A 12,025-nucleotide genomic window follows, 5' to 3' on the forward strand; every position below is an offset into this window, starting at 1 on the left:
AATTTAAATAGGGTGGAAGCAGTGGGGGAGGTTAATAATATTGGCAAGAGAGAAAACCAGTGAGTCGATGGAAAACCAAAGAGAAAATTGTAGCAGTTGTGTTGTGAGATAAGCAGGAGGTGGACTAGAGTTTTGGCTGAGGAGAGAGAGGAAGGGCCCAATTTCTGTAATATTGTAAAGGGGAAAATGACATGATTTGACAATTGATTAAGGAGGACCAAAGGGAAAACCAAGGCTTGCTTCTGATCAACAGAGTGGATTGTGACGCTGTCAATAGATAATGAGAGAATAGATTGGGGAAAATATGAGGTGAGCCAGTCTTTGACATACTGAGCTTGAAATGAGAATGAAACATCCAAGCAGACATCTCTCACAGGAGATGCATGACTGGATGGAGGCAGAAGTTCTGGGGTGGAGCGGTAGAGCTGGGTGGCATCAAGATACAGGAGGAACTGAAAGCCATGGAAGTGGGACAATGTTGGGACAACGTATATGTGGCTCACCAGTCGTTTGGTAAGATAATGAGTGCAAACATGCCAATCCATATCTTGGCCTCCCAACGCTGCTCTCAACACTTTCCCCATCTCCCAGGCAGAGCTGGGGAGGACTCTGGGTAGAGCATCTCACCTTGGAGCAGGCCTGCTTCTGTTTTCTTCTTGTCAAGCTCAGCGTCTGCAGTTTGACGCATTCTCTCTTCCAGGCCTCTCAGTGGCTCGGTGGGGCAGCTGTCCATGGTAGATTCGTCCATTTCCTCCATGCTCTCAGCTTCCTCCTCATCAGATGAAGAGGAGGACAAGGAAGAGGAAGACGAAGAGCTGCTCTCTGAATCAGAAGTGCTGTCGCTGTCCTCATCGGACTCGTCATAGAGAGAATACTTGGAGGAGCCGTCGCTCTCACCTTCATCTGCACAAGGGATAAAAGGGGACAGGTAAGACGAGCAACATGGCTGTGAGCATTTCACACTCCCACGCATAGCACAGGCAGAGAGCAGAGTGTGGTCTTTGTCCAAAGTATAGTTTCTGAAATTATTTCAGCTGCCACTTAATTTTTTTTTAAAAACACACAATTTCTAGTCCTCACAGGTGGTCCCATTGAAGTTACTAGATATGAGCAATAGGTCCATTTAGTTCAACAGGTCTACTCTGAGTAGGACTTAGTTTAATACCACCCCATGGCTGCAAAGATACACTTGAAAGCACATGGTCATGGTGGAGCCTACTGAAATGTCAAAGGCTGGAGGGACAGTTGAACAACATTTCTTGCAGAGGGTGGGGTTTTCAATGATCCACAAAATTCCTTGCCCCTCCCTATGACTAGCAAAAGCAGAATTATGTAAAACATTTTTTAAATTCAATGGTGCAAATAAAAATATGGCCAGATTTGCATATTTTCCACAGGTTGCAACATTTAGCTTTGCAGAAGGAGGGATTTAAGTACTGAGTATATAAAAAACCCAGAAGCTCTGCCAAGTGCTGATGACCAGCTGGCTTTTCAGCAGAGAAGCGTCCTGAGTGCTTCAAGAACAGAGTAAAGGGAGATGCCACTTGCATTGATAGGGAAACCACATGCAGAAGGGGTATGATTCATACCAAAAGAAGCACACGGATTAGAAAAGACCCTGCTATCTTTCATCTCCACCTAAGTCAACAGCCTGTTATTAAGGACAATGTTAGTGACGGCAATTCATCATTTCTGGTAACTGGCAACTGGCAATACCTTCAGATTCCTCCTTCTTCGTGCCGCGCTCCCTAGAACCTTCACCTTCCTCCCTCCGCTCCTCCTCCTCCTCCTCCTGTGAAGACAGCAGCATAAAATGTTTCTCAGGGGGCGAAATCTTTTAACAAGCCCATTAGCAGCAGGAAAGGGTACGCATGGCAAAATGTCAGCTCAAACTCCTGAGTCAGAGTGGGTTGAAGAGGGCATGACTTCAAAAAGGAACTCAAGTCCTGCGGAATGACTTGAGGCTACAAGCGCAACTGGAAAGTGATTTCGCTTTCAGGGCTGCCTCGGCTGCTTGAAGAAAAGGGAGCAGAGATCGAATGGGGGAGAAGACGCAGAAGAAAAGGGAGGGCCTGGAAACCCAGCAGCAAATGCCAGTCAAGCGGTCCAACTGTGCCAAGGGCATAACAGCATAGCGAAGTGAGTAGTAAAATGCTCATCAGGCTCTGTGCTCATTGACAGCCACGGAGGAGAGATGGCACACCGAAGGGCTTCGCAGGGGATGGCCATTTAAGACTGGAGGAAAGGAGGAGTGCAGTCCTGCTCCGGATCCAACAAGGCACCTGGTCAGGCACAGTGGGGGAAAGGGGAGCTCTAGGATCCAAGCTATTTAAGAATTCTACCGCAAAGACCTATTCAACTGCTTTATGCTGCGTCCTGGCCGATCGCTGGGGGAAACTGAAACTGGCTAGAGGAGCCTTTCTCAACCTTGGCTCCCCAGACATTGCGGGACTACAACTCCCATCATCCCTAGATAGTAGGATCATTGACCAGGGATGACGGGAGTTGTAGTCCGACAACATCTGGAGACCCACGGTTGAGAAGGCTGTACCAGAGGTTTCTCATAGTGGTAGGAACAGCCAAAATGCAAACTGCTTTGAGGTTCCATTTACAACCAGGTAGTGTATAAATTAAACCTAAACAAATAAATAAGGGGCGCCTTCTTCTCACCTTCTCAGAGGATGAATCCTCGGATGCTTCCTCTCCCTCGCTATCCAGGCAGAAAAGTTTCCGCCTTTTTCCCGGCCCTTTGATCCGTTCATCATCCCTCTTGGAGCTTTTGGGTACCTGTGAGGAATCCTTATCTGCAAGGTGGAACAGGGGAGAGGGAGGGTAAGATTGAGTTAATTTAAGGATAGAAAACACTCCCTTAATTATGAAAAAAAAGTTCAACCATCACCCATAACTATCCAGGGCTGAAGGAACTGACCTTCCTCATCCTCTTCAGCAAGAGTAGATGGGTGTGGCTGTTTCACTTCGCTGTCCTCCGAGATTTCGGATGGCTCTTTCCTTTTCACCTGGAACAAGAGGATCCCTGAGATGAGAAGGGCTTAGAGAGCCATCACTCAAGCAAGTGCTCAAACCAGATATTGTATCTTATGACCCCCATCCCACTTATAGCCTCCTGAACAAAACAAGGTTTTCAGATCCTGAAGCTGGATGGCTGCCACAGCCAACCCAAGAGGATCCATGGCCCTCACCTTGAAGGATGGGAGTCCCAGAACTCCTCGAAAGCCAGTCCCAAAGCCAAACCCTTCCAGGCCACCAGTGCCGCCACTCTTGGCCCAGTCAACCAGGGACAGCAGGGCAGGGTCTTTCAGCTTTGTCTTGTCTTTCTCCTCTTCCTTGACTGGCTGCTTAACAGTACTCTGGAAAGGCTGCGGATAATGAGAGCTGGGCATTAGTAGCAGTGATGAGAGGCTGAGGAAGAGGGTTCGGGATCTGGGATGAGGAGTGGGCAGAGCAGCAAACCCTTGGTAAGTCACATGCTCAAAAAGAGCAGAACAGAGAGACTTTTGATAAGAATGATTTTAGCAGCGTCTGTCAAAGTTGATTAAACAGCACCCTTTCTATCCATGTATGCAGACAGATTCATTTCCTAAATGCAGATATATCATTAGGTTTATCTGCTCCACATTCCCTGTGTCTCTTCATACCCATTTGTCCTGTTCCTACATCCTCATCCAAATCTCTTTACTAATCCACCCTGCTGCCTCCAACACACTTCATGCCTCTGCTAAGCTTCTACTTCCCCACATGCCATCCTGCAAGCATCGCTGCCATTCTGAGGTTGCAGAAGCGAGGCTTCTACAGTGGTACCTCGGGTTACATACGCTTCAGGTTACAGACTCCACTAACCCAGAAATATTACCTCAGGTTAAGAACTTTGCTTCAGGATGAGAACAGAAATCATGCTCCGGCAGTGCAGCGGCAGCAGCAGGAGGCCCCACTAGCTAAAGTGCTGCTTCAGATTAAGAACAGTTTCAGGTTAAGAATGGACCTCCGGAACGAATTAAGTTCTTAACCCGAGGTACCACTGTACTTGCTTTGGAAGATGATAATCAAGCATTCGTACAACCTAACCAGTCCAACAAAGTTGATGTTGAAGAATCATTGCTTCGACACTGGTGATCTTTGCTTAAACTTAAGCCTTTCATACCACTCGCGGCAAAGAAGGCCCCACAGCTCTCCCAAATCCCCACGACCCCCCTCAACACCCTATCCCTAAGAGTTAGGAATCGTGTCTCAAACCTACACCCCTTCCAAGACTGGGGCTCTTGGTAGCCTCCCCCGCTTCCCCCGCACAATCACCTTGGCCTTCTCCTCCTTGCGCTCCCACCACTTGTCAAAGGTGTTGAAAGCCACGTTCTCCACCATCTTGCGGTTGAGGTCACGCTGCATGATGCTCTTCATCTCCTGCATGAGTGTCTCAAGGACGCTGTCCACTACGGAGGCATGGGGGTCCTTGGGAAGAGGTGGGGGTGGAGCCACTTCCTCCTGGTATCCCCATGGAGAGGCCCGGAAATCAAGGAGGCGCTGTGGGGGTGGCAGAGGGGGCTGCTCCGAAGAATGCTGCTGCTGCTGCTGCTGCTGCTCCGAGGTCCCCACTGCTGACGGCTGCTGCATGAACAGCTGGTCTCTCTGGAAGTGGCGGTTCGCCTGGTCCAGTAGGTAGCCGTGGCTGTAGAGGGGGCGGCCGCAGAAAGAAGCCGCCTCCCGGTGGTAGGGGAAAGGGTCCTCAAACTGGCCTTTGCTCTGACGCAGCTGCTGCAGGCGACTCAGCATCTGCGTCTGCATCTGGAAGGACATGGGCATCCCGCCCCACTGGTTGCCCAGCCGGTTCATCAGCTCCATGGAGTTGACGAAGTCGTAGATGTGGGGGGCACCCCGGCCTCCGCCCACCACTCCCGCGCGCCCTCTGAAGTCTGAGAGGCGGTGAGCATGCCGTAGGCCAACCTGGCCATAGTTGGAGAGCGAGTGGGTCTTGCCCGCCAAATGCGGGAGGGAGACGGACATGAGAGGCTGGATTGGGTAGGCGGGGGGCGGCTCTGGTCGGTGGTGGGGGGTAAAGGAGGACACGCCCAGTTGCATGTGGCCCAGGGCTGACGGCATCACAGAAAAATGGGGTTCAGACACCCCTGCCACAGGGGTTGGGGGTTCGACCTCTGCTTCATCCTCAGAGATTTCCATGTCTTCACCTGAAGATTGTTGAGATGCCTTATTTGGGAGAAGGGGAGGGAGGGAGATAGCACAGTGAGCCAATTGTCTGGCTTCTGCAGCATGCACCACCCATTTCCCTGAAAGCAATTGCTGCAAACCACCTCCCAAACCACTATCCCCCATTCCTGTCTTTCTACCTGTCTAATCCCAACAATATCATTCAATTATTCACACTACATAATAATAGTAATAATAATCTTGAAACAAATTCATGATGCCGGCAAAGTCAAATATAAAAACCCTAGCCTCAAGTTATCTCTCGTTCTCCCAATTCTTAAGGCACCAAAGATACCTAGGTAAGTTCCTAGCCCTCGTGACTGTGCATAAAATCTTAAAAAGCTGGATGCAGCATCTGTTAAGAAGGCTGATATTCAGGAGATGAGATGATACCTGCAAGGATTTCTGCAATCAGCACCTCCCTACAGTTCATCATCAATGCCCTGTTTACTGTCCCAACAAACATTTCTAGTGGTTCAAAACCCAAGATCTGCAAGCGCAGCAAACATGACTGCTGAATTTATGTGACACACATCCAAACATGTGGAGTGCCGTGTGGAGTACTGTATTTGTGTTCAAGGTTCCAGCCTGCCACCTATAACTTCTTTCAGAATGTTCCACTGCATCCCACCCCTCTCAAGTCACTCAATATTCTATGGTCAAGGAGCTGGCTCAGTCCTTCACTGAGCTCCAACCCCCCCCCCCCAAAAGTTGCCACATTCAAAATCCTCAGAACTTACTCTATCTTGTCCATTGGCTTTGGGAGATTCTGCTCCTGCTCCCATGTCCAGCGCCGGCACCACATCTTCAAAACTGACAGGAAGGGGAGGCGGTGGAGTGCAGGGCCCATGCGGCTCCACTCCTTTGGGCCCTCCCTTCTCCTCGTCTTCCTCTTCTGTGTCCAAATTGAGGAAAGAGAACTTGGACCTTTGCTCCTTGAGCAGCATCTCGATGCGGGAGTCCAAGCTGCTGTGCTGAGTGAAAGGGACGCTCTCGTTGGTAGTTTCAGGCGCAGGGGAGCCAGACCGGGCCGGCGAGGTCTGCACAGCAGGGGAATGGGACCGGTCATCGGCCCCTGCAATGGTTGCTACTGCTGGGCTGGTGTTCTCTTTAGTTTCCTGAGCAAGAAATTCGGTAGGAGGCAAGGAGTTGGCAGCAAAAGTCTCGGCTGTGGGGAGCAGCCGGTAGTCCTGGTCCACGGCAAGGGGTTCCACGGGAAGGGAGAAAGGCTCCGGAGTGGCTGTGTACGGTGGGTAGAGAACGCTGGGTGCTGGAAAGGGCTCTGCACTCTGCTGAGTGAAGCTGTGGCTGTTCTGGAATTGAGCACTATCTGGGGCTGGGGTGGCCACAGACGACGAAGAGGAGGAGGGGGTGGTGACCGTGGGGGTGCTGACTGTTGAGGAAGGAGTCGCCTCATCCCTCTGGGAGCGCTCCCTGTGCCGGGAATGGAAACCAGAGTCCTCTCTTTGGTGGGAGCGAAGAGAGGAGGAGGAGGAGGAAGAGGAGGGGGTGGAAGAAGACGGGCGCCCTTCTGAGGTGGATGAGAGGCGTTGGTACCGGCTGCTGCTGCTGATTGTGGCAGCACTGCCGCCGCCACCGCTGCCGCCGTCAAACTGCTGATTGTAGGGAGGGTAGTGATGCTCATTGCTACGGAAGTGGGAGGAGGAAGAAGAGGACGACGAGGAGGAGGAAGAGGACGAAGAAGAATAATGCCGACGCGAGTACGAGTCTGGAAAGCTGTTCTCATGTCGGCGGGATTTGTACGATGTTGACTCTGGCTGGTAGCTTGAGTAGCCTGGAGTCCCTTGCCTTGAGGAGGAAAATTAAGAAGAGACAGTACCATGAGTGACCAGTCTTTGCTCTCTCCCACTTAGCCAGCCCTGACAGGCTGGCTCAAGGATGCAATGCCACTGAGATCACTCCCCCAGGGCTTAGGTCAGATATACATATAAATCACCCACCTGCTGGAGTAAGCAGAATCTTGAGAATATGGCGTCCCTCCCCGGGGAGTGTATGGTGTCCCCTGGGACGACTGTGGCGTGTACTGGCCATACGAAGAAGGTGTATCCTGCCTACCACTGGAATAAGGAGTGTCCTGAGAGGAAGGTGTGCCATTGCCAGGCGTTGAAGGCATTGTGTTACTAGTGTATGAGGAGTCTGTTGAGTGGCGCCTTCGGGACTCTGACTGCAAAAGGGAAGGATTGAGAGCAGATTATTCACCATGCAGTCCCACCTAGACTGAAATATGGGGACCAGTCGTGTAGCTAATTCCAAGCTGACTTGGATGTAGCCCCCTCCGAGGGAAAATACCAATCATTTAGCAAAGGAGCAGGACTTGAGCATTGTTTTCCTATGGGTATTGACAACCAGCAGGTGGCAGAAGCCATGTGGACAGGCAGTGCAGAGAGGGAAGACAGAGGAGTAGTGGTGGGAGGGGAAGAGAGTCAAAGGATGGCTATTTTTTTTTATGAGGAATGAGGATCATATCCTGGACGCAGAAGAAAATCCTTCAATGAGGATTCCTGTGAAAAAGTGGCCCTAAACCTGGATGATTCAAATGTGAGACTTTAGCAGACTCACCGAGTCTGCTGGGAACTTCTCATTGAGTGTTTTGCCTCCAGTGGGGACAGTCTGGGGTGTATAGGAGCCATTCACAATCAGTTCATAATACTTCATTCGCTGCTGACCTGTGGAGAGAAAAGCCGTTTATTGGAAAGGGGAACTACTCTGAATCAGAGGTGGCAAGACTGAACCGAGAGTATGGCCGGAGGAGGACAAGCACCTTTGATGTCGAGCTGAGCATGAATGATGTTGCCCATGACCGAAGTGTTGTGCAGGTTCTTGACTGTTTCCTTGGCTCCCCTTGTGCTGGTGAAGAGCACCTTGGCCAGGCCCAGGTGCTTGCGGTTCTTCGGATTGTAGAGGATCTCAATCTCCTCAATGTCTCCATACTTTTTGCACATGTCCGCCAGGAAGGGCTCCTTGATGTTGTCATTGAGCCGGGCAAAGGTCACCTCCTTCAGAGGGATCTGACCCACATAGAACTCATCCAGCTGCAGAAGAAACAAAAGGGGAGATGGGGCGAGGGGGCTAAATCAATTGCCAAAGAGCATACCCCCCACCCCAATAATTAAGAAAAATCATCCAATGCTCTGTATAGTCAGCAAAAGCTTTAAAATGGGCTGCCAATGGAGGTTCAGAGAATGCAGAACTCCTGGGTGGACCCTTCATCAGTGCATTCAAGATTCCTGAACCTCCTATTTTATGCTTGTCAAACTCCACCCAAGACAAGATAACCTCAAACACACACCATTTCCATGCCCCCCACTACCACCCTAACAATTCCCCAAGAAAAAATCACCATATCTGCATGAATCCAGACAATTTGTTATAGTCAATGAACTTTAGATATTCTTAATCTGCCCAGTTTATTATGAAGGCAAATTCTGGAGCTTTTCCCCCTTTGAAGAATTTTCAACTGTTTTTTGAATCCAGCTTTTCCCTGTGGAGGTACACAATCATCATCCACTGACATTTCACAACAACATATTCAAAGAACTCAGCAATGAGTACAAGAATGAAAAGACATGCAGTTCTATTTGCCATTCCTCTTTTCCTGCACTCCCAAACCTCCCTTCCATCACATTTCTCCTCTTAAGATTGAATTCAATAACTTTTCTCTCCAAGACACAATTGCTGTCTTTTAGCCCCAAGGTCAAGGCAGATCAGGACATATATTTGTACTTCACACACTCAATTATCAGATTTCCCACAAGCTGTCTTTTCCTCAAGATGGCCAGAAATGTAAGCAAATCCCAGGTTAACTAGTTATGGTAGAATTCAGTCAATTAATTTACAGCCTGACATAAAGCTATACACTTGGCCACTCCTGGACATTTACCAGGCTTCCAGGTAAGGAAGATGTGGCAGCAATGCTGTGCTGAGGATCTGGAAGACTTGGAGAAGGATACATGATCAGGTGGGGTGTAGCTTACCTTAAACTTTGGGACAGGGAGGGAAATGTCTCTGTTCTTGGACCATATCCTGCGTCTGGGATCCCGCACATCACCCACAGGAGCGTGGCCCGAATCCTTGAGAAGAGATTTTGTTAGGCATTAACAATGCAAAAAGCCTTTACAGGAAACAGAACTCCTTGGAATAAAAAAGTGCTTCTTGATTCTGCCCAGTGTTAGAAACTGAGATATGAAAGCTAGGAGCTAAATGGCACCTTAAACCTAGGTTATGGGCACGACAACGGAATGTCTAGGCGCGCTTTTTTATAACAAGAATACAAAGTTGAAAATGAATGAACTGCAGCTAAAATATTTTTTTCCAATTTTCACATGGTGTAGTCCTTCCCCTGCCCACCCCTTAATACTATTAAGAGAATCTCTTCTCCAGTCTATAGAGAGTAGCTGGAAGTGCGGAGGCAGGAAAAGGTCCTCCTTTCCTTCCACTCTGCAGTTTTAATCTGAAATCTTAGGCGCAGTGCATGCTAATGAAATTCCCTGTCACAAAATGAACCTAGAACAATGGGAGTTTCGAACACTGGTTCTGCCCCAAACTTGACAAAAATTAAACACAATTGGAGACTAGGATGAGGGATGGGGAACTTGTGGCCCTTCAGGTGCTGCTGGAATGGAACTCCACCCAGCGACACTGACTATGCTGGCTCAGTGGTCAGCAGCTGGTGTTTGACAACATCTGGAGGGCCACATGTTCTCCAGCCTTGGCCTATGTTGAAGGTTTCTGGGTTCTCAGGGGAAAGGCAGCAAGACAACTGGGACAGGATGCAGATCACACACTATGATTCTCTGCAGCACTGCTTGAACACTGGAGAATCATGCCCCAGTAAAGTTCTCCAAGCATTCAAGCAGCAATTAATCTGGATTAACCAGAAAAAAGTAAGAGCCCCAGATATGATATGAAACGAAAATGAATGCTTTAGCTGTAATGTTCATTAAAAGCCTGAATCCAGGTGAAAAGAAGACGTTAATACAAAACAAGCAAAGCATGGGAAGATTTAGGAAAAAGTATTTTAAAAGGCAGTAATGTACATTAGGACTTTGTGTATGTTTCCAGGTATTAAGGACTGCTCCATAGCATTTCATGGTGATTTGCCATTTGCAATGGGGAAAAAAGACAATTCTTCTCAGTTAAGGATCTACATGTGGACTTGTGGCTCTGGTATGAGCAGTCAAATTTCCTTCTAAGCTGCTCCCAGAATATAAGCAATAAACATGTCTATATCTGGGCTCAAGTGAGTGAGATACACTAGTGGCTGCTCTTGAGGAATGCTATAAAAAACTGTGTAGCGCAGATTTAGAATTTTGGGGTGAACCGAAGTCCCACCTCTGTATGGATTCATTTTATAGACTTGAACAAGTTCCTCTCATCTATCAATGAGAATAGTGATCTTCCCTCACTTTATCCTCCTGATAAAGACAAACACAGGGCGGGGGGAATTCTGCAAATTAACAGTACTGTATGCACTATTAGTAGTAGAAATAGAGGTAAGTCCAGGTGTGCATATGGCCATCATACTCAGCTTCGCTTCCACCCCAACCCAAAGTGACTTATTTGGAAGTAAATTTCACCAAGTTACATTAAGCATATTTCCAATAAACCTTATTAGAGCAGAAGGGGGAGGGGATTCTGGGCAATTACGGGTCTGAGTGCTACAAACTGTTATTCTTTTATGGAATTTTAAGGCTGACTCCCAGTGTCATTGATGCTTATTTGAACAAACATGACCCAAATCATCAATTCATCATAGATTCAAACACAACACCTTTTCTCTCCCCTGTCCACCTGCCCCCAGGCTCTCTATAGCTTTGAACTGTGTCTTTGTCACAGCTGCTTCTTCTGTTGCTTAGGGGAATTTTCAAACAAAGCAACAGCTACAAGGGAAGCAGACTCTCAGGCTAGAAGAAAAGTGAAACTAAGCACATCAAATGTTGCCATGCTATGCAGGAAGAAAAGGGACTGTAAACAGAGGAAGACACAGCTTCTCCTTTGCCTGCAATGATCAGAATATTTCAAGAAGGAGCTACGCTCTCAGCGTGTAGAATCTTTTGGATTTTGTGCTCATTACATTGGTGAGACAAGGTACCAGAGCTGTGACTGACATCAGGAGCCTAAGAAAGGTTAAGGAGAAGAGGGGGCTGCATGAATCAGGCGTCTGTGTTTTCACATTTGTCTCCTATATTAACGGAAGGACTAGCATAACAATATTTTATTAGAGCTTGAGGTACATGTAAACAACCATAGGCACACATCCTACAGCCCAGTTGTCTAAGCTTGAGTTCCACAGAGCTAGATGGGAATCACTGCAAGTGTATTTATGACAGCAGGCTTACTATTTTAGCACCAAACATTTAAAGCTGGAAGCCTCATGCCAGGTGTTGCTTGAGAATTTTGTAAAATTAAAAAAATCAGTGTAGTTCTGAAATCAGTGGCCAAAGTTACAGAATCCTAGAGTTGAAAGGTTCCCGAGGGTCATCTAGTCCAACCCCTGCAATGGAGGAATATCTTAACTAGATCATACATGACAGATGACCATCCAACCTCTGCAGAGGGCAACCTCTGCTTAAAAACCTCCAAGGAAGGAGATTGTTCACCACCTCTTGTGGGAGTCTGTTCCACTGTTGAACAGCTCTTACTGTTAGAAAGTTCCAGCTGATGTTTATTCAGAATCTGCTGTCTTGAATCCATTGGTTCGAGTCCTAGCCTCCAAAGCAGGAGAAAACAAGCTTGCTCCATCCTCCATGTGACAGCCCTTTAAACCAGAGCTTTCCCAACTTTTCAC

The 12,025-nt window shown here is 48.2% G+C and overlaps 1 protein-coding gene across 6 annotated transcripts in view; it reads right to left on the minus strand.

Moving 5' to 3' along the window:
• Positions 1–12,025, minus strand: part of SETD1A (SET domain containing 1A, histone lysine methyltransferase) — a 31,289-nt gene that overhangs the window by 12,844 nt on the left and 6,420 nt on the right. For 4 of the 6 annotated variants that reach the window (XM_081165801.1, XM_081165803.1, XM_081165804.1 and 1 more), the window contains exons 4-14: positions 9,213–9,308; positions 8,000–8,270; positions 7,798–7,904; positions 7,179–7,402; positions 5,958–7,026; positions 4,312–5,217; positions 3,201–3,377; positions 2,930–3,017; positions 2,671–2,804; positions 1,717–1,792; positions 628–903 (exon numbers count right to left, since the gene is read on the minus strand). In XM_081165801.1, coding sequence (XP_081021927.1) covers positions 628–903; positions 1,717–1,792; positions 2,671–2,804; positions 2,930–3,017; positions 3,201–3,377; positions 4,312–5,217; positions 5,958–7,026; positions 7,179–7,402; positions 7,798–7,904; positions 8,000–8,270; positions 9,213–9,308 — 3,424 coding nt within the window. The remainder of the gene's footprint in view (positions 1–627; positions 904–1,716; positions 1,793–2,670; positions 2,805–2,929; positions 3,018–3,200; positions 3,378–4,311; positions 5,218–5,957; positions 7,027–7,178; positions 7,403–7,797; positions 7,905–7,999; positions 8,271–9,212; positions 9,309–12,025) is intronic. The other 2 variants (XM_081165806.1, XM_081165805.1) reach the window with 2 other exon arrangements.

Source organism: Podarcis bocagei, assembly GCF_964188305.1.
Source record: "Podarcis bocagei genome assembly, chromosome: 13".
Classification (NCBI taxonomy): Eukaryota; Metazoa; Chordata; class Lepidosauria; order Squamata; family Lacertidae; genus Podarcis; species Podarcis bocagei.